The sequence below is a fragment of the Clarias gariepinus genome, chromosome 17 (assembly GCF_024256425.1).
Source record: "Clarias gariepinus isolate MV-2021 ecotype Netherlands chromosome 17, CGAR_prim_01v2, whole genome shotgun sequence".
Taxonomy (NCBI): domain Eukaryota; kingdom Metazoa; phylum Chordata; class Actinopteri; order Siluriformes; family Clariidae; genus Clarias; species Clarias gariepinus.
Genome location: NC_071116.1, coordinates 435,255 through 457,493, shown reverse-complemented (window position 1 = coordinate 457,493; position 22,239 = coordinate 435,255). Strand labels below are relative to the sequence as shown.

Here is a 22,239-nt window from a genome sequence, read left to right as displayed (position 1 = left end):
GTTTTTCCATTTTTTTTTCAAGTTGTCAAGATTTTTATATTTACGTGCAATTGGAATTTATATTATATTCCAGCAGAACCGAAATATCGCGACAAATCACCTTGCCGGTTTAAATGTGGTTTAAATAGATTTTTCCTTTCAGCAATATTTTCATCAATATGAGTAAACAAGTTCAGGTATAGAGGTACACATGTCCATTTAAACTAGGCCGATGTTCCATAAGGTGGGACTTAGTATTAAAATCAGAGCCCAGTTCTTTTTTGGGTAGCGAGCCCAGGGCTGATAGTAATGAGAGTAGGCTTGCCAAATGAATTAGAGTAAATGAAATGTAAATGATTAATAATTCGGAGATAAATATTTGTAGCTGGAATGTAAGAGGATTAAATAATTTGGTAAAACTTAAACAAGTACTAGGTCGATTAAAACAAATGAAATCAAACATAATCTTTTTACAAGAAACTCATTTATTAAAAGAAGATGTTAGTAGAGTCACTAAGAGATGGCCAGGACAAGTTTTCAATGCATCTTTCACCTCTCGAGCCAGAGGAGTCATGATTCTTATACATAAGTCCATTCCATTTCAGTTAAAACAGCAATATATAGACCCGTTAGGGAGATACATAATTCTTAATGGTACAATTTTGGCATCACTTATTAATTTAATAAACATATATGCTCCTAATGTAGATGACCCCTCCTTTTTTCAGAATTTCTTTTTCACTATCTCATCTTATACCGGAAATTATGTAATTGGAGGAGATTTTAATTGTATACTAAACCCTGCGAATGATCGCTCCTCAGGAGTAGATAGTACCCATCAGCAGTCTAAAAAAATTATCTTGAAGTCTATGACTGACTTAAATTTAGTTGAGATTTGGAGGTATCTCAATCCAAGCAAGAAAGAATACTCATGCTTTTCGAGTACATATAAAACATTTTCAAGAATAGATTATTTTTTAATTTCCAATGGTTTAGTGGCGAAGGTAGGCAAAAGTTGGTATGATAGTATCCTACTGTCTGACCATGCCCCTGTTTCGTTTACAATCCAATTAGACAATTTTGTACTCCCCCCTCCGATTTCAAGCAAGCTGGCTTTTTGATCTTGATTTTGTAAAATTTTTGGATAATAAAATAGATCTATATTTTTCAGTAAATACAAATCAAACGAGTGCCTCAGTTAAATGGGAGGCCTTCAAGGCATATATTAGAGGGGAGATTTTAAGTTTTACAAGATACAGATCCAAAATTTATTGGGCACAATTAGTAGACCTGGAGAAACAAATTAAAGTACTAGAACAGCATCTCTTTACCAATAATTCAATTCAATTTTATTTATATAGCGCTTTTAACAATGGTCATTGTCCCAAAGCAGCTTCACAAGAAAAAAATAAAAGATTTTTTTTTTTTTTTTTTTAAGAAAGAAAAGAAAAGAAAATATTTGGAAGTGTGTATGTGTGAGAAAAATGTGTCTAGATAATAATTAAATGAATGAATGATGAATGAAATGTCTCTGATGAGCAAGCCAAGGGTGACGGCGACAGTGGCAAGGAAAACCTCCTTGAGATGGCAATAGGAAGAAACCTTGAGAGGAACCAGACCCAACAGGGAACCCATCCTCATCTGGGTGACAACAGATAGAAATAACATCAAGTGTGTTGTGCAGGTGAAAGTTCAATATATCAGAAGTTGTGTAGATTCAGTTCAGCAGTGGGTGCAGAGGGCAGATGGGGTCAGGATCACTGGAAGCACAGGAGCAGGATGTGTAGCTCCAGCCATCATAAAGCAGAATCTAGCTGGAGCAGGTCCTTCTCAAGATGCTTTAGAAACCTCGCAGGGTTGGCCTTTGTCTACTGAAGCTGGCACAATCTCCAGATGTCTCAGGATGGGTAGAAAAATACAGAAAAGATGGAGAGAATTAGCGTAGTTGCCATTCAGGATAGGTGTACTGGAGTATGAGGTTATGGGATGAGTTACGCGTATGCCAGATTAAAGAGATGCGTCTTGAGCCTACTTTTGAATTGGGAAACCGTGTCTGCTCCCCGAACAGTGTCTGGAAGGCTATTCCAAAGCTTTGGAGCCAAATATGAAAATGCCCTGCCCCCTTTTGTAGATTTTAAAATTCTGGGAATTACCAGAAGTCCGGAGTTTTGTGATCTTAAGGGACGTGGTGGATTATAGCGTATCAAAAGACTGGTTAGGTATGAGGGAGCTAAACTATTTAAAGCCTTGTATGTAAGTAGTACTATTTTGTAATTAATTCAAAATTGAACAGGTAGCCAGTGCAGGGATGATAATATAGGTGTTATATGATCATATTTTCTGGATCTAGTGAGAACCCTGGCGGCTGCATTTTGGACTAACTGTAGCTTGTTTATTGAGGATGCAGGACAACCACCTAGTAATGCATTACAATAGTCCAGTCTGGAGGTCATGAATGCATGAACTAGCTTTTCTGCATCAGATACGGATAGGATACTCCTAAGTTTGGCAATATTTCTAAGATGGAAAAAGGCTGTTTTTGTGATATTGGAAATATGATTTTCAAAAGACAAGTTGCTGTCTAATATCACGCCCAGGTCTTTTACTGTTGAGCTAGTAGTAACAGTACATCCTTCTAAACGCAGGCTGAATTGTGAAAGCTGTTGTGTGCTGGTTTTTGGGCCGATGAGCAATATCTCTGTCTTATCTGAATTTAGTAAAAGAAAGTTATTGGTCATCCAATCTTTTATGTCCTGGACACACTCTGTTAATCTAGACAACTTGGGTATTTCATCTGGTTTTGTTGAGATGTATAATTGGGTATCATCAGCATAACAATGGAAACTAATCCCATGCCTTCTAATGATGTTTCCCAGGGGAAGCATGTAAATTGAGAACAGGAGAGGTCCTAAAACTGACCCTTGTGGGACACCATATTTCACTGGCATTACATCAGACGGTACTCCATTTAGATCTACAAAATGGTATCGATCAGACAGGTATGATCTAAACCATTTTAATGCCTGCCCCTGAATACCTATATGATTTTGTAGGCGGTCTATGAGAATATTATGATCTATGGTGTCGAATGCAGCACTTAGATCAAGTAAGACTAATATTGAGATGCAGCCTTGGTCTGAAGCTAAAAACAAGTCGTTTGCAATCTTAACTAGTGCAGTTTCTGTACTATGATGTGGCCTGAAACCTGACTGAAATTCTTCTAGGATGTTGTTTTCCTGCAAGAATGTGCATATTTGAGCTGATACTACTTTTTCTAATATTTTTGATATGAACGGAAGGTTTGAAATCGGTCTATAATTTGTTATTTCATTCGCGTCCAAATTAGATTTTTTAAGAAGCGGCTTAATAACTGCCAGCTTCAAAGGTTTAGGGACGTGACCTAGATATAATGAAGAATTAATAATGTTTAGAATTGGCTCTCCAACTGTAAGCATCACTTCTTTTAAAAGTCTGGTTGGTATTGGGTCTAACAGGCACGTTGTTGATTTAGCTGAGGTGATAAGTTTATAAAGCTCTTCCTGTCCTATACCTGTAAAGCACTGAAAATCTAAATGTGAAGCTCTTGGCTGAACTAGATCATGAGATGCTATTAGAGGTTGAACCTCTGTTATTTTCTTCCTTATGCTATCGATTTTTTCATTAAAGAAGTCCATAAAATCTTCACTACTAAAATGTTGTGGAGTACTCTCTGCAGGCATCTTAGGTTTTGTTAGGCAGGCTACTGTACTAAATAAGAACTTGGGGTTGTTTTGGTTTCTTGCTATCAGTTGGCTAAGATGCTCGGTCCTAGCGGTTTTTAGAGCCCGTCTATAGCTGCACATACTGTCTTTAAACGCAATTCGAAAAACTTCTAATTTAGTTTTTCTCCATTTTCGCTCAAGGTTACGGGTTGCTCTCTTTAGGGCGCGAGTATGACTATTGTACCAAGGAGCAAGTGTTTTATCTCTGACTTTTTTTAATCTGATGGGAGCAACAGTGTCTAATGTACTGGTAAAAATAGTACCCATGCTGCTGGTCACTTCGTCTAGATCGTCTGCATTTAGGGGTCTAATAAGAATTTGGGACAGATCCGGTAGATTACTTGTGAATCTGTCTTTAGTAGTCGGATTCATATTTCTAACAAATCGATACCGTGGAGAGACACAGCTAATCTGTTCTACGGGTAGAGTATATATCAGGAGGTGATGATCTGTGATATCATCACTTTGAGTTAAAATCTCTATATTAGTGACATCTATACCATGAGATATAATTAAATCTAGTGTATGATTACAGCGGTGAGTTGATCTATTTATATTTTGTTTAACCCCTAAGGAATTTAGTAAGTCCATAAATGCGAGGGCTAAAGTGTCGTTAGCATCATCTACATGAATGTTAAAGTCACCTACTATCAACACTTTGTCAGAGTTAACAATTAGGTCTGATAGCAGATGTCCAAATTCTTTTAGAAAATCGGCATATGGCCCTGGGGGTCTGTACACGGTGGCCAGAGTAAAATATAGCGCGGGTTTATTATGTATTTCATTAAGTGCAACATTAATGACGAGCACTTCAAATGAGTTAAACCTGGGCCTTATTTTCTGAGTAACAGTGAGTACATCTTTGTAGATAGTGGCGACACCACCACCGCGACCAATTAGACGGGGCTCGTGCTTATAAAAATATCCTGACGGAGTAGACTCATTCAGACCAATATATTCATTTGGTTTAAGCCAGGTTTCAGTGAGGCAGAGTGTGTCAAGGCAATAATCTGATACCATTTCATTAACAATAAGTGCTTTAGGCGTAAGGGATCTAATGTTGAGAAGTCCAAACTTTAGAGGTAGGCTTCGATTACTTATTTGGCCTTTTTCTGGTTTAATGGTTACCAGATTGTTTCGGCTGGATTTAACGAATTTATTCTTTTTTCTCACTAATCGGGGAGTAGACACAGTTTCTATAGTACAAGCTATGTGTGTGCGTCTATCAGTATGGTGAGTTGTATTGTGGCTGATATCTAAAGAATCTGAGGTATGACTTACCGCAAGTCAGATGGTTCGTAATGTCCTGGAGATGTTGTCAGAGAGGACCGCTGCTCCAGCTCTGCTAGGGTGCAGGCCATCTGTGCGGTAGAGCCTAGGACGCTCCCAGAAAACATTCCAGTTATCAACAAAGGGTAATCTCTGTTGTTGACACCAAGATTGTAACCATTCATTGAAGGCAAATAATCTACTGAACCTCTCGATTCCTCTCTGAAATGTCGGAAGTGGTCCAGATACGACGATCTTTGTCGTGGGTGATGTGCTGCGGACCTTCTCAACCAGGCTCCTGAAGTCCTTCTTTAGGATCTCCGTCTGCCTCAGCCTGATGTCGTTGGTGCCAGCATGAAGAACCACAGCTCGAATGTTCTTCCTCAGGGCCGCAGGCACCTGTGCAGCAACATCAAGAACACGTGCACCAGGTAAACAGCGCATGTACGCCTTACCTTTAGCTGTGGTAGCACGCACGTGCCGGACAATGGAGTCTCCGATGACCAGCGCGTCGTGTGCCGTCTCACGGAGAGGAGCGAAGCGGTTTCGGGTTGAGATCTCGAAGACGGGTGGTGGCGGAGGAGGAGAGGTCCTCGCCCGGGGCTTGGCGCGCGTCTTCCGCTGCTGAAGTTTCCAGGCCTCGTGGTATCCCGGCGCCGGGGTGAAGGAAAGCTGGGCAGGCTGCGTTCTCGGTGCGTTGGACCTGGGCAGAGAAGCACGCGGAGTAGAGGTTGTCGGAGAATTCTCATGCCGAGAATTTACCTGGGACAGGTGAGCGTCGGTCCGCGACAATTCCAGCGTGGCTTTCCGCTGCTGTAGCCGGGCCAGCTTCACCTGTAGGTCGCGGATCAGCTTCTCCACGGCCTCCATCTCCAAGTCCACCGAGTGCAGCTCCAATGTCTCCTCACCTGCACACAGGGGCAGAGACCCAACCGACATGGTGTCTAAAAATAGAAATAACCGGTGCGAAAGTAAACAATTGTGAATAGCCGGGCTAACGGGCTAGCGATGCTAATGAAAAGCCGGCTAGGAGCGGTGTGCTGCAAAACAATTAAAACTTATGCGAAATAAACTTATACGAAAACGATATAACACGCGTTTCGAGTGAATATATTATAAGGTAGTATAAAATACTTATCTGTTATATGTTTACTCTTCGTAAGGGGACGAAAAAGTAGAAAAATTGGTCAGTCTGGCGGAGCTCGGGAAAAAGCAGCCAATGTATAGAGAGCATTCATAATGACCTTTCAAAGCAGAAAGAACTTCACGTATTAAAAGCCAAATATAATGAAATAACTAGTAGTAAAATATCTAAGAACTTAATGTGGCTAAAGCAGTCATATTATGATCAGGGGGAAAAATCTGGAAAACTCCTAGCGTGGAGAATTAAGAAAATACAAACAGATAGAGCCATTAATTCAATTTTTTTAGAGAATGGGGAGAAGACTGTAGACCCAATGGAAATAAATAATGTTTTTAAACTCTATTATGAAAATTTGTATAAATCGGAAAACACCAACAATTCAGAGGGGCAAAATAATTTTCTTAATAAAATTCAATTTCCAAAATTATCAGAGGAGACAAGAAGTATTTTAGAAAAGAATCTAAGTATAGAAGAGCTCTCAGAGGCTCTACAGGACATGAGTAACGGTAAGGCTCCGGGACCGGATGGCCTCCCGATGGAAATTTACAAAACATTTGCCAGGAAAATTCTACCACACTTACTTGAAATGTTTAATGAATCTATGGAAAAAGGAATATTACCCCCTTCTCTGAGATCAGCTCTGATTACTCTTATATTAAAACCAGGTAAACCTCCCAATGAAAAATCATCCTATAGGCCCATATCGTTAATGTCCTGTGATACTAAGATTCTGTGTAAGGCTCTAGCTAAGAGCATGCAATTCTGTCGTTGGACGCGGAAAAAGCCTTCGACAGAATTGAATGGAGGTATCTTTTCGAGGTGCTTAAGAGATTTGGGTTGGGTGAGGGGTATATTAGATGGATCAAATTACTTTACAATGGTCCAGAAGCAGAAATAATAACAAATAATCAAATCTCAAAGCCCTTTAATTTAAGTAGAGGCACCCGTCAAGGGTGCCCACTGTCCCCTTTGTTGTTTTTATTCGCAGTAGAACCTCTTGCAATGGCAATTCGGAGCAGTCCTGAAATTAAAGGCATAATAATAGGTGAGAGAGAACACCGTTTATCTTTGTTTGCAGACGATATTGTTGTTTTTCTTAGTAATCTAGAACTTTCAATTCAATCACTTAACACTTTATTAACAGTATTTGGAGAGTTCTCTGGGTATAAAGTTAACAATAATAAAAGTGCGTTGTTATTATTAAATGTGGATGAAAGGAGAAACAATAAAACCAATAGGCAACAATTTTTCAGTTCTCAAGAAGGGTTTACATACTTAGGAATTAAGATAGTAACAAATATAAAAGAAATTATTTCAATTAATTATGACCCATTAATTAAAAAAGTCATGGACTCGCTCGAGAGATGGAATGCAATGCCAATCTCAATGATTGGACGTATAAATATTATAAAGATGTCAATTCCTCTTCCTCTTCCAGCTACATTCTTTGTAACACTGAAGAAAATGTTCATAAGGTTTATATGGAATAACAAGCGTCCTCGGTTACGTCTGTCCCTACTTTATTTACCATATGACCGCGGAGGGCTTAAAGTACCAAATATAAAACTTTATTATTGGGCAGCTCAGTTATGTTCTGCTATGTATTACTTCATAGAAACAGACCCTCCTGCATGGATAGATATAGAAAAAAATGGAATAACAATTCCATTAGAGATGTATCTTTATTCTTCCTCAGTTAAAATGCTAAAAAAATCTACACATAATCCTTTTCTTAGAATGATTGGGGTAATACAATGTTTGTGCCTGGGAGAAACGATGGGGGATTCAAAAACTGGATGTACAAGGGAGCAAAACAAGTAAAGGATTTATATAAGGATGGTATAATGATGTCATTCCAACAACTGATGAGAGAATACGATATTCCTCAGAAACACTACTTCAAATATCTACAGATAAGAAGTTTTATACACTCTGAAATGAAAACTTATTCAGTACCTTCTTTGTCAACTATAGAAGAACATACTTTGAAACATTTAAGGGATAAAGGCAATCTATCTTTTTTTTATAATACACTTTTAGAGGGTTCAAAAGAAAGTTCTATGTCCTATTTAACTGCATGGAAAAATGACCTTCAGGAAGATATTTCTAAAGATGAATGGATGGATTCTTGTTTGCTTGCACAAACATGTAGTGTCAATACTAGATGCAGATTACTGCAATATAAATGGCTCATGCGGACATATATTACCCCGGTCAAATTACATAAATTTAATCCAAATATTCCTGACAGTTGTTTAAAATGTAAACAAGAGATTGGAACCCTTTACCATTGTATGTGGGAGTGTATTGAGATTCAAACATTTTGGAAGAATATTCTGGTTATGATTGGTAAATTACCTGAAGAAAACATTCCTCGTGATCCCAAACTCTGTTTATTTCATATATATCCAGCTAATTTTGTGGTGAACACTAATAAACATAAACTAATTGACTTTAGTTTGCTGCAGGCTAAACGGGCTATTGCTTTAAAATGGAAGGAGATACAAGGTCCTTCCCCTATCCTCTGGTTTAAAGAAATGACTAACAACCTCGCCATGGAAAAGCTGACTTATGCAGTTAAAGGGAAACTTAAAGACTTTTACAATATTTGGACTCCATTTTTATGTTACTGTAACCAAGAGGACTTGACAGCAGGAGACGACTGATATTCGACATTCATTTCTTTGTATTTGGTATCTCCATTACATAATGTGATTTCTTTTAAAAATAACAAAATACTCCGAAAAGGTAAAAGTTAAATTGTTAAATGGACGGCTGTGTATGCTGGTGTATGGAAAGTAGTTGAGATGTGGGGGTTTTTTTTTCTTTTTTTTTTTTTTTTTCCATGTTTTGCTGATCTGTAAGGTTCTGTTATGTATGTTTTTTTTTTCTCTCTTCTTTTTTTTTTTATTTTTTATTTTTTATTTTTTATTTTAAATTTTTTATTATTCTTCTTTATTTGAATGTATGCTTTTGTATTTAAAACAAATGCAAATAAATATATTGTGGAAGGATCTATGCAAAATGAAACAGTATGAACTTGGAATTTTATCATTAGATCAAGAAAAAGCTTTTGACAGAGTGGACCACGAATATCTTTTCCAGACACTAGAATCCTTTGGTGTAGGAAACAATTTTTTAATGTGGATTAAACTTTTATACTCTGAAGCTGCTTTTACACTTAAGATTGGAGGTGGTCTTAGCTGTCCCATCCAAATGAAACGGGGAATTAGACAGGGGTGCCCACTGTCTGGACAACTCTACAGTCTTGCTATAGAACCATTGTTGCACAAGTTAAGAACTGAGCTACAGGGCTTTCCTGTCAGAGAGCCACAGGAGAAACTTGTGCTGTCAGCATATGCCGACGACGTAACAATTTTTATAAAAAATCAAAATGATGTTCAGGCTCTGACAAGGAATCTGAGCATCTATGCGAGAGCTTCCTCAGCACGTGTTAACTGGGGAAAATGCGAGAGTTTTTTAATTGGGCAATGGCAGAAAACGGATCCCCCAATCCTGCCAGGTGGCCTTAAATGGGGCAAAGTTGGCCTCAAATACCTTGGGGTCTTTCTAGGGACACAAGACTTACAAATTAAAAATTGGGAGGGTGTAGTGGAAAAAGTGTGTGCTAAGTTGTCTCAATGGACCTGGGTCCTGCCTCAGCTGTCCTACAGGGGGAGAGTACTGGTCGTTAATAATCTGATAGCTTCCATGCTCTGGCACCGCCTCACCGTCCTTGACCCCCCGGAGACACTCATCAGGGAAATACAACGAAAGTTGCTGAATTTTTTTTGGACTGGCCAACACTGGACCCGAGCCTCGGTGCTTTATCTCCCTATACATGAAGGGGGGCAGGGCCTGATCGACTTGGCCTGTAGAATAAAAACTTTCAGGCTGCAGGCTGCACAGAGATTCCTCTATGAAGAAGGGTTAGCATGGACTGGCATAGCTAAAGCCCTACTCCAACTGGTGGAAGGCCTGAACTACGACACACACCTGTTTGCACTTGATCTCAATAAAATGGACCTATCAGCTACTACACACTTTTATCAATCTGTATTAAAAGCCTGGACATCAGTGATAAGGGTGAGTAGGGCGGACACACAACCGTTCCAAAGCGCAGACGAAGAACCACTTTTTCACAACCCGCTCATAAACACCAGGATGTTATCATCACTTCCCATCCGGCACCGTTTTCAAAAAGCTGGAATTTCTAAAATCAAGGATCTGAGGAACGAAACGGAGTGGAAGACCACGGACGAACTATGCACAAAAACTGGAATTAAGTCAAGCCGCCTGATGGAGAGACTCCTGGAAGAGGTGATGTCAGCGCTGCCCTCCCAACTCCGAGAATCCTTAGGGCAAAACACCAGAGAACATCAGCAACCATCCCTTACGCTTTTTATATGGCCAGCAGTAGAAAACCTTTAGCAAGAGGAAGGAGCCCTCCTGTGTTTTAAAACACCCATTTTAACAACTTTTGAGGCTGCCTCGAAAAAAGCGATGTACGGAACGTGTGTCAAGGTCGTGCACAGAGGTTCGCTGACTGGTCTAAAGGACTCAAAGTGGTCAGAGTGGTTGACGCCAGGCTCATCCCCACGAGGACGCTGGAGGTCCCTGTACAAACCGCCCATAGAAAAGCGCACAGCTGACCTACAGTGGCGGATAGTACACGGGGCCGTGGCCATGAACAGACACGAGGCACACATGGACCCCACTAGGGACATAGAGTGTCTCTTCTGTGGGAGGGAGGAAACAGTAGATCACCTGTTTTTAAAATGTAAAAGATTGGGGAGGCTGTTCCTCCTGCTTAAATCCTGGACAAATGAAGTAGGAGCGACATGGTCAGACAATCTATACATACATGGGCCAAAGTATAAAACAAAGGACAAATCCGTCATTCTTTTAAACTACCTTTTAGGCCAGGCAAAACTCTCAATCTGGCTCACAAGAAAAAACTAAATGCAGGGGGGTGGGGGCACACATGATGCTGAGAGAATGCTTATGGCGTTGGTCAAGGCAAGGTTAAAAGTCAAGTTCGCCTTCCTAAAGACGACCCACAGACTACAAGAGTTTGTTCAGATGTGGGCACAAGGGGATTTGCTATGCTCCGTGGACAGGGAGGTTTTAACTTTTAATTTTTAACAAGTGTGAAACTTCTTTTATCTTGTGTCTTTTACCTGTATTTTTACACTGTGAGCTAGTTTTTTTCTGTACTGTCTTTTTTTTTTTTTTGCTGCATCTTTTTGTGGATTTAAAATATTCTTTGTGGCTTTCAAAACAACAACCTTTTCATTGATTGACTGGTTTTATATTGAATTTTTTACCTTAAGGTTCCACTGCTAAGCTTTTTTACCCCAAACTGTGTACTTTGAATGTCCCCCCCCTTTTTTCTTTCTTTCTTTCTTTATTTATTTATTTTTTTTTATTCCCATCATTTGTAGTAAATAAAATTATTTATCTTGTTAAAAAACAAAAAAACCCAAACCTATTGTAATAATAAAGGACCGTTAAAAGTAAAAAAAAAGTCACTCACTCTCTCTCTTTCTCTCACTCACTCACTCTCTCTCTTTTTCTCTCTCTCACTCACTCTCTCTCTCACTCTCTCTTTCTCTCTCTCTCTCTTTTTCTCTCTCTCACTCACTCTCTCTCTTTCTCTCACTCACTCACTCTCTCTCTTTCTCTCTCTCTCTCTTTCTCTCTCTCTCTCTTTCTCTCACTCACTCACTCTCTCTCTTTCTCTCTCTCTCTCTTTCTCTCTCTCTCACTCTCTCTCTCTCACTCTCTCTCTCCGCACTGTTCTGTGTTCAGGCCACTTTCGACCCAGAGGTGTTTTTTAACATTTTACTGCCACCCATTATTTTTCATGCGGGTTACAGCCTCAAACAGGTAACAATTACTTTTCTTTATATACATTGTGTGTGTGTGTGTGTGTGTGTGTGTGTAAATATTAAGTGGATAATGTCATGAATCCTTTCAATTCCCTCTGGTGATGAACAGAATTTTGAAATGATGTATGTGTGTGTGTGTGTGTGTGTGTTTTGCAGAAACACTTCTTCAGGAATCTGGGCTCCATCTTATGCTACGCTTTTGTTGGGACTCTGATTTCTTCATTTGTCACTGGGTGAGTAAAACTCATCATGATATGATAATAACACTGAGGTTAAAGACACTGCTGGTGTGTGTGTGTGTGTGTGTGTGGGTGTGTAATATATATATATATATACACTAGCGTTCAAAAGTTTTAGAACGCTTGCAAATGTCAGTTAGTTGTTATTTTAAGACACAGAGGTCGGCCTTTCTGTAATAGTTCTTGCAAGAACAGTATTGTCAAGTGCATTTGCAAAATCCGTCCAGCACCATAATGAAACTGTCTATCATGAAGACCTTCCAGGAGGGCGAGACCAAAACCTACCTCTGTCTCAGACCAGAAGTTCATTTAGAGTTATCAGCCTGAAAAATGACCAATTAACAACCAGCACCTGAGATTAGAGGCGTTATGAAGTCTTTACAGAGCAGAAGTAGCAGAAACATCTCACCATTAACTGTTCAAAGGAGATTAATGCATTTTTTGGACGCCTTCAGCATTCCTTTACAATGTAGAAAGAAATAAACATCAGGAACCATCATGGAGTTAGAAAGTGTTCTACAACTTTTGAACGGTAGTGTGTGTGTGTGTATATATATATGTATATATATGTGTGTGTGTGTGTGTGTGTGTGTGCAGGTTGGTGATGTTCGGCTGCGTGGCGCTGATGAGCAGACTCGGACATCTCGCCGGTGATTTCTTCTTCACTGACTGTTTGTTCTTCGGAGCGATCGTCTCAGCCACTGACCCCGGTAACGTCACAGCTAAATGCAGTGTGTACAATAAATACTACATTCACTTACATTTAAACCACAGTGCTGTGTGTGTGTGTGTGTGTGTTACAGTGACAGTTCTGTCCATCTTTAACGAGCTGAAGGTGGATGTTGATCTGTACGCACTGCTGTTTGGGGAGAGTGTGCTGAACGACGCTGTGGCCATCGTACTCTCATCGTTAGTTTACACACACACACACACACACACACACACACACACACACACCCTAAACATTAATTTAACCTCATTCCTAACCCCAGATCTACACCCTGAGCACCATTATCACTAAACCCTTTAATCTCAACCTAACTCTTAAGACTAACTCACCCCTGACCCCTGACCCCTGACCTCTAAGTGTGTGTGTGTGCTTCAGCTCCATCGTGGCATATCAGCCCTCTGATGAGAACAGTCACTCGTTTGATGGCGGGGCGATGTTGGCGTCCCTTGGGGTGTTCCTCTGGGTCTTCAGCGGCTCCTTCGTGCTCGGCTCAGCTACAGGAATCCTGACGGCTCTGGTAACAACCACAAACACACTTCACCATGGTGTTAACAGCATTAACTTAAACACAGGAGATAATGAAGTGTGTGTGTGTGTGTGTGTGTAGCTGACAAAGTTCACCCGGCTGAGAGATTTCCCCCTGTTAGAAACGGCTCTGTTCTTCCTCATGTCCTGGAGCACCTTCCTCCTGGCGGAGGTCTGCAGCATCACCGGTAACTCCTATCACACACACACACAGTGCAAACACACACGATCTTAAACGGGTATCAGAGCACAAAAACGAGTTAGAGATCGCGAGTGGGAGAGAGAGATTCAGCGTGCAAAAAACGAGTGTAGAAGCACACACACACACACACACACACACACGCGCGAGAGAGAGTAGTGCACTAAACATAAGTACATTTAAATAGAACTGATAATATACTGAGACTACTGAATATTACAATGTCTATTCTCATGTGTACTTTCTGTACATTTGGACAATGATTATTTCGAGCATATTTTTTAAAAAATAAACCAAAAAATACATTAAAAAACAGGTTTAAATAAGTATACTAAATTAGACCAACCTTACACTTAAAGTATATTTTCCAATAACATATATTTTTGGAAAGTTTACTATAATACAGTTATTTTAAAGTATATTTAGAGTTTAATTCCAAAATTTGGTAAAAGCATGATGTTAGTAGACTTTTCATATAATAACTGATGGTACAACTTTTTGTTGTATATTTGCAGTGTACTATCGAGGATTTTAATATATTTGTAATACACTAAAGTGTGGTTTTTTTTCAAAGGGATTTTATTCAATCTAATTCTATTTTATTTGTATAGTGATTTTAACAATTGTCATTGTCGCAAAGCAGCTTTACACAATCAAAAGGACTGTGTAAGCACTTCATAAGCAGTTCCTGTTGTGTTTTAGTCCCATGTTTCACACGGTAGGAGACAGCATGCAGCACTAAAGTCAATAGGAGGCTTGGCCACGCAGCCGCAATAACGTCAACACAAAGACCAAAATTTCTCCTTCAGACATCGATCCTGTTGTGTTTTAGTCCCATGTTTCACTCTCGTGGGAATTCTGATGACATAAAGGAGTCTGCTGACCCTGTTTAAGGGGAAGGTCCATTTTTGTTTAATGTGCATCCAATTGATCATCTTACTTTTTTCCGCGCTGTACAGGACTGTAAATTTATCTGCCTTTTTGTCATCTGACTCTCTATATATCGCTCCAGGATTACTCACTTTGGGGATGAGATCACAGGACAGTGTTGTTTGCTTCAAGCTCCCAGATTACCCATAAAGCTGCTGAAGCACAAGTGGAGCGACCACTTTCAGGCCTCCATAGCTCCCATTCTTTGATGGTGACCCCACAGCTGATAAAATAAACTTAGCAGTAAAATCATTGAAAAAAAGGAAAGGAGTGGAGTGGAGTGGATCAACCTACTACCAACACAGAGATGTCCTGCTGCATTGCCTGCACACACTCTTCTGTCTGATCTGAATGTATGTGATCTATGTGGGAAAAAAAGGCAAACCTAAAGAAAGGCACTTACCTGATACGCAAGAACTATCACAGCATAAGCCTGCTTTCAATCCAGGATGTGGAAATCCTATGAGCAGACCAGACAGGGAGATCAGACATGGGTCAGGCTGTTATGATCAGATATTCTCCATCTGTCAGCTAATGGAAGGATGAATCAGATGCAGGAAGTCTGCATTTGATTGTGTCCTTTGAACAGCCCTGGGTAAAGGCATTGAAGACATTGAATATGGCACCCATAAGATCACTTGACTGCTTCAGAGTTCCTGAAACGACTTTCATATGGCTTGGTGTTCAATGCTGACCTGGACAAGTTCCTAACAATGGATGGAACAAAGGCCAGTGTTCATCTCTATGGAGTTTAGATGGAGCAGGTAGAGGAATTCTAGTACCTGAGGTTGCTGATGCAGGAGAAGAAGACAGCATGCAGCACTAAAGTCAATAGGAGGCTTGACCACGCAGCCGCACTAACGTCAACACAAAGACCAAAATTTACCTTCATCGATTCCACATGGATCAGAAACATGGATCAAGCCAATATACAGTTTCTGTGCTGAATCCTGTGTGTCTACCTACGAGACTCAGAATGTGCAGTATCCAGCTGGTGTTCAATCTTATCTGGTGGCTACAAACTACTGAGTGGAGGATCCAGAGAGTTGCATCTGGTAGTGCTTATGAAGGTGGTGCTTAAAGAGGTAGTGCCAGTATAGGTAGTGTCAGTGGAAGTGGCGCCGTTTAAGGTAGTGCCAGTAAAGGTATCGACACTTGAGGTAATGTCAGTAGAGGTAGTGCCAGTTGAGGTAGTGTCAGTAGAAGTAGTGCCGGTTGTGATATAGTCATGGTCGAGGTAGTCCCAGTAAAGGTATCGACACTTAAGGTATTGCCAGTAGAGGTATTGCCGGTTGAGGTAGTGCCGGTCGAGGTAGTGTCAGTAGAGGCAGTGCCGGTCGAGGTAGTGTCAGTAGAGGCAGTGTCGGTCGAGGTAGTGTCAGTAGAGGCAGTGTCGGTCGAGGTAGTGTCAGTAGAGGCAGTGCCGGTCGAGGCAGTGCCGGTCGAGGTAGTGTCAGTAGAGGCAGTGTCGGTCGAGGTAGTGTCAGTAGAGGCAGTGTCGGTCGAGGTAGTGTCAGTAGAGGCAGTGCCGGTCGAGGCAGTGCCGGTCGAGGTAGTGTCAGTAGAGGCAGTGCCGGTCGAGGTAGTGTCAGTAGAGGCAGTGTCGGTCGAGGTAGTGTCAGTAGAGGCAGTGTCAGTAGAGGCAGTGCCGGTCGAGGTAGTGTCAGTAGAGGCAGTGCCGGTCGAGGTAGTGTCAGTAGAGGCAGTGTCGGTCGAGGTAGTGTCAGTAGAGGCAGTGCCGGTCGAGGTAGTGCCAGTCGAGGTAGTGTCAGTAGAGGCAGTGCCGGTCGAGGTAGTGTCAGTAGAGGCAGTGTCAGTAGAGGCAGTGCCGGTCGAGGTAGTGCCAGTCTAAGCTAATCTGTATTTTATGCTACACAGTAACGACACTGGGGTTTAAGAGAATTATTTCAGTTTTTGAAGCTCTGTAAGATTCTTTAACATTTGAATTTTTACTGTAAGAGAACAAGAAAGCGAAAACAAATACAGGCAGGAACTATATTTACATTTATTATTTATTATTCAGCCAAAATGATAACTGTGTGTGTGTGTGTGTGTGCAGGTGTGGTTGCTGTGTTGTTCTGTGGTATCACTCAAGCTCACTACACCTACAACAACCTGTCTACAGAGTCCAAAAACCGCACAAAGGAGGTCTCTCTCTCACACACACACACACACACACACACACACACACACACACACACACACAGCTCTTTGCTTAGTCTCACTAAAGCTTTGTGTGTGATATTTAGCTGTCTCTCTCTGTGCATGTGTGCGTGTGTGTGTGTGTGTGTGTGTGTGTGTGTGTGTGTGTGTGTTTCCTCTGCAGTTGTTTGAGTTGTTAAACTTCCTGGCAGAGAATTTTATTTTCTGCTACATGGGTGTGACTCTGTTCTCCTTCCAGCATCATGTCTTCAACATTGTCTTCATCACTGGTGCTTTTGTATCCTTACACACACGCTCACACACACGTTCTCACACACACACACACACACACTGTATGTACTTTTGTCTTATTAGGTTAAGAAATTAAAGTAAATAACACAGAACATTTTTTTCTCATAACCTTTTTTGTTCTTTTAATCTTACGGTTTATTTGATCTTTTTGTTTCTGTTTCTCCCTGTGATTGATTGACACCCTGTCCAGTGTAAACCCCGCCTCCTGCCTTTAGTCAGGATAAAGCGCTATAGACCATGATGGCGATTTATATTTCTTTTAAATCTCCCTGTTTATTCTTTACTCATGTATGAATTGATGTGACAGTTGAGGAGTTTCTCCCTGACTCGTGAACAGTTGGCGATATTTCTGGGAAGAGTTGCGAATATTTATCCTCTGTCCTTCCTGCTCAATCTGGGCCGGAGGAACCGGATCAGTCATCGCTTCCAGCACGTCATGATGTTTGCAGGTGAAACGTGCTGCATGTTTATTGGATTCTTTTAATATTCAGTCTTTATTTCACTTACTACTTTTTTTCCCTTGATTTTGTATGAAGTTTGTGTGAGGTTCCCGGCTCCGCCCTGTTTTGCGTGAGCCATGCCCCGCCCTCGAAGTGGCTTAGAGAATGTCATGCTTATGCCAGTTGCCAGCTTTAAGGTTGGCATGTTGTCTCCACCTTCCAGCTTTGAGGATTTTGTGCACCAGTCGATCACTCCTCACGGCCTGTGACAGCGGTTTGTTCCCTGCGGCCTCATTAAAACAGTCCTGAGCTCTGGCCCAAGGTTACTGTCACTCATGTTAACTCATCTTAACCTTCAGCGTCATTCCAGGACAGTTTCTGGCTGCGTCTGCACACCATGTTGTTACTGTTGTTTTTAATTTTTTAACAATTATAATTTGGTTCCTAGTACACAGTTTGACCTTTGACATTGTAGGACTCAGGGGGGCGATGACTTTTGCTCTATCGATTCGGGACACGAGCAGCTACGCCAGGAAGATGATGTTCTCCACCGTACTCATGATCGTCTTCCTCACCGTGTGGGTGTGTGGGGGCGGGACCATGCCCATGCTCACCTTAATGAACATCAGGTGTGTGTGTGTGTGTGTGTTTAATATTTATTAGGGCCCAAGCACTATGACATCAGCCCTATGTTGTAGGGTTTTTTTTTTTCCACCGCTCTGGCCTTTTTGGGGTCTTAACATGCTCATAAACTCATGAACGCACTGATGGATTTGGACCTCCTCCTCCTTGTGTCCTTAAAATATGTACTATATCAATTATTTATTTTTATATTATCATAAGTAATATATTTATTTATGAGTTAAAATATTTAATGATGTTTTATAATCAATAGAATTTGGCCTTTTTGAGTACTATTTAAAAAAATATATTTTGTAACATTTATTAATTAATTAATTTATAAAATTTTCTCTCCAGAGTTGGTGTTGAGGAAGACGAGGAGAACTTTGTGAGTGTGTTTGTATTTATTATCTTTACAGAAATAATTACAGTGAAACCTCGGATTACGAGTAACGCGGTTCGCGAGCATTCCGCAAGACGAGCAAAGATTTTTAATAAATTTTGATTTGGAAAACAAACAAGTCTTGGTTTACGAGTACTGAGTATCATGTATCACGCATGCGCTTCTTGTTTTGACGCCGAGCGTCACATGATCACAACTGAGCCAACGGTTTTTCTCTCTCTTGCTCTGCAGAATTGTGGTTAAATCGTCTCCCCTGCTGGGTCTTAGTGCCGGGTCACACACTCTTTCTCATGCGCGTTTACACACACTCACACACACACACACACACACACTCTCTGCTCTTCAGAGAAACACTGCTCTGTCGCGATTCTTTTCAAAGAATTTTCTTTGTTTGTTTGTTTTACTTTACAGCAGTGATTCCGTTATTGAGCGCTCACACGAGTGTCATTAGTGATGTTCCTTTCTAATTTTTCAGACAAAACAGTCTTTTCCGTTAATGTGTGTTTATTGTGTGTGTGAAATTCATTAAGAAAGGTTTAAAAGTCTCATTAGACATTCCATTTTCTCCCTTAGACTCTCTTGTGTGTGCGCACGCGTACGTTGACACCGAGGCAGTTCATACACTCTCTCTCGGGACGGGAGGGGCTTTACACACACACACACACACACACAGCGTGAAACACTTGAACGGAAACACTTATCTGTCGGGATTTCTTTTGACTTTTTTTAAAAGATGAAGTGCAGGTTAATTTGTTTAATTTTTGCTTTATATTTTGTGTTAATTATTTTTATGTATTTTTTGTGCTGTGGAATGATTAATTTGACTTTCCATTATTTCTTATGGGAAAATTAAATTTGGTTTTAGGAGTGTTTTGAAATACGAGCCCGCTTCCAGAATGAATTATGCTCGTAATCCGAGGTTCCACTGTATAAGTGTTGATTATTATAGTTTTGCTCCATTAATTACTTTAATACCATTATTATTAAACTCTCTCTCTCTCTCTCTCAGCTGGAGGAGTGCCGGAGTGGCCATGATTCTGCGATGCCTTTCAGACTGTGGTACAAATTTGACCACAAGTATCCTTCAGTCAATAAAATACAATGAATAAATAAATAGAAATCTGTGTAAATATAGATTTACACATTGTGTGTGTGTGTGTGTGTGTATATATATTTTGTTTCTCTATGTTGATTGCAGTCGGTACAAAATTACTTAAAATAATCAAATGAATCAAAATTATGTTTATACATCAGAAGAGAATTAGCACAATAACGTCACACTGGACATTTCAGATAACCCTAGGGTTAGTGTTAGTGTTAGGGTTAGTGTTAGTGTTAGGGTTAGGGTTAGTGTAAGGGTTAATGTTGGTGTTAGGGTTAGGGTTGAGGTTAGTGTTAGGGTTAGTGTTAGGGTTAGGGTTAGTGTAAGGGTTAATGTTGGTGTTAGGGTTAGGGTTGAGGTTAGTGTTAGGGTTAGGGTTAGTGTTAGGGTTAGGGTTAGTGTAAGGGTTAGTGTCTGCTGAAACTCTGCACAGCTTCCTCTGCATTGATTCTTCCTCCACCCACACATGCATGAGAAGCTGTCCAGGGCTTCAGGAGACTCGCACTTCCTGCTGTTTACTTCCTTTAAACATAAAATCGTACCTGAGGCTTCTGATGTTTTTTTAGATTCGAAGAGTTTTCGCACCAGATATCAATTTAATACAGTTTACTGCATATAGTACTATTTATAGCATGTTTTATGTAAAATGTTAGATTTCTTCCATCCCGAAGGCATCGGGGTGAGACTTGTGTACACTTCTGTACTGTAAGTGTGATGTGGGGCCGAGAACAGCCAGGCTGCAGTGTGGTGATGTGGCCAATAGATGCCAGTGTGTCCTTAACAGTTTGCAGTTATCTGAAGCCTCTTCTCACCTACACTGATGACCAGCTCACACACTCCTGCTGCAGTCCGCTGACACACTGCCTCACCACTCAACACTGTCAGGTACACACACACACACACACATTACAACTCTGATATGTGTCTTTCTTTATTGACCTGTTTTCTTCTTCTTTCTCTGTGTCCCTCAGCAGCGCCGTGATGATGATGATGATGATTCTGAGCTGATCCTGAATAACAGATCCAGCTTTTTGTACAGTGAACTACGTGACCTCAGTGACCTCAGTGACCCCTCCATCTCATCCTTTCAGGACACAACCCAGCATCGTCTCCCGCCTGATGATCTCGATAAGCCCATGATCCATCATCTTCCTCCTCTTCCTCTTCCTCCCCTGTCCCCTCACAATCAGAGCTGCTCTGATACAGACTGCAGCACTGATCACAACCTGTCAGGTGTCACTGTGCACTCATACACTAGCCCTAAGTAGTACACGAACTGTAACCATGGGAACAGCAAGCTAAATCACAGGTCACCCTCTAGTGGACATATCGGGCACTACACAGCGCTGTCCCCTGTGTAGCGCACTGTATATCTGCTAGTTGGGCTTTAGGGACTCAGTTCACCAGGTAGTGTTATATAAAGACTCATGTGCCCTATGTAGTGCACAGTGTATTCAGTACGGAGGTGACCAGATGGGACACGATCCAGCACAAGCATGAAATAAGATAAAACTTACAGAAATGTCCTCACTCATTGTTCCTGTTATTCCACATGGTCATTTCCTGTATTCACATAACCTACACGCAAGCATTTCCTTAAGTTATTGAAATCTGTTTTAGTTTGATGGAAATTGTGTCTGGATTAAAACACTATTTTATATACAATTAAAAAAAATCTTGTTGTTATTTTGAATACTTTGCTGTAATTCCTTTATATTAAATATTAACAGCCTAAAGTCTGGAAGTCAGAGGCTGCATCCCAATCGGCTAGTAGTTCCCTATAAAGTGCACTGCACAAGGAATAGGATTCTGTAACAAAAGAAGTGAAACTGCTCAGCTCAAAGACAACTGTAAGCAATCTAGTGACTGTTACACTACACAATAATAATAATAAGTTTATTTTATATAGCGCCATTTAGGAGACTCAAGGCCACTTTACAATAACAAAAATGTTTACACATAGAAAGAGACATCTGAAGGACAACAAAACAAAATACAGATAAACATGAAACCGGTAGAATTGATCTAGACACATATTCAAAGATTGGGAAAAGAGGAGGAGAAAAGATGTTTTAAGGTGGGTTTTGAAATCCTGTAGTGAAGAAAGATCACGGATGTGATTAGTACAGAGAGAAACAACGTTTTTAGGTGAACCAACAAGTAAAAACTCTGTTTTATCAGTATTGAGCTTGAGAAGGTTAGTGGTCATTCAGGCATTTATGTCATCAACACAAGCTGAAACAGTGAAAATTGAAACCATGATGACGGATGATTTTACCTAGAGGAAGTATGTAGATGATAAACAGTAGTGGGCCAAGAACAGAACCCTGCGGAACACCATGAGAAACAGGAGCGGTAGAGGATTTAGACGGCGGATAGTAATATGATGTTGACGGTCAGACAGATAATAAGCGAACCAGGATAAGGCAGTTCCAGAAAAGCCAAGAGCAGAGAGTCGTGAAATGAGAATACTGTGAGAGATAGTATCAAATGCAGAAGAAAGATCTAACAGAATCAAAATGCTAACAGAGCCAGCATCAGAGGCCATAAGA

At 40.6% G+C, this 22,239-nt stretch overlaps 1 protein-coding gene across 3 annotated transcripts in view; it reads left to right on the top strand.

Moving 5' to 3' along the window:
- The window catches only part of slc9a6b (solute carrier family 9 member 6b), a 31,757-nt gene extending 10,432 nt beyond the window's left edge, over positions 1 to 21,325 (top strand). For 2 of the 3 annotated variants that reach the window (XM_053516484.1, XM_053516482.1), the window contains exons 3-16: positions 11,965 to 12,042; positions 12,201 to 12,277; positions 12,881 to 12,993; positions 13,087 to 13,192; positions 13,389 to 13,530; positions 13,621 to 13,726; positions 16,727 to 16,815; positions 16,994 to 17,107; positions 17,459 to 17,570; positions 18,037 to 18,190; positions 18,540 to 18,570; positions 19,595 to 19,662; positions 20,479 to 20,572; positions 20,659 to 21,325. In XM_053516484.1, coding sequence (XP_053372459.1) covers positions 11,965 to 12,042; positions 12,201 to 12,277; positions 12,881 to 12,993; positions 13,087 to 13,192; positions 13,389 to 13,530; positions 13,621 to 13,726; positions 16,727 to 16,815; positions 16,994 to 17,107; positions 17,459 to 17,570; positions 18,037 to 18,190; positions 18,540 to 18,570; positions 19,595 to 19,662; positions 20,479 to 20,572; positions 20,659 to 20,955 — 1,581 coding nt within the window. In that variant the 3' untranslated portion in view covers positions 20,956 to 21,325. The remainder of the gene's footprint in view (positions 1 to 11,964; positions 12,043 to 12,200; positions 12,278 to 12,880; positions 12,994 to 13,086; positions 13,193 to 13,388; positions 13,531 to 13,620; positions 13,727 to 16,726; positions 16,816 to 16,993; positions 17,108 to 17,458; positions 17,571 to 18,036; positions 18,191 to 18,539; positions 18,571 to 19,594; positions 19,663 to 20,478; positions 20,573 to 20,658) is intronic. The other variant, XM_053516483.1, reaches the window with a different exon arrangement.
- The last annotated feature ends 914 nt before the right edge of the window (positions 21,326 to 22,239 follow it).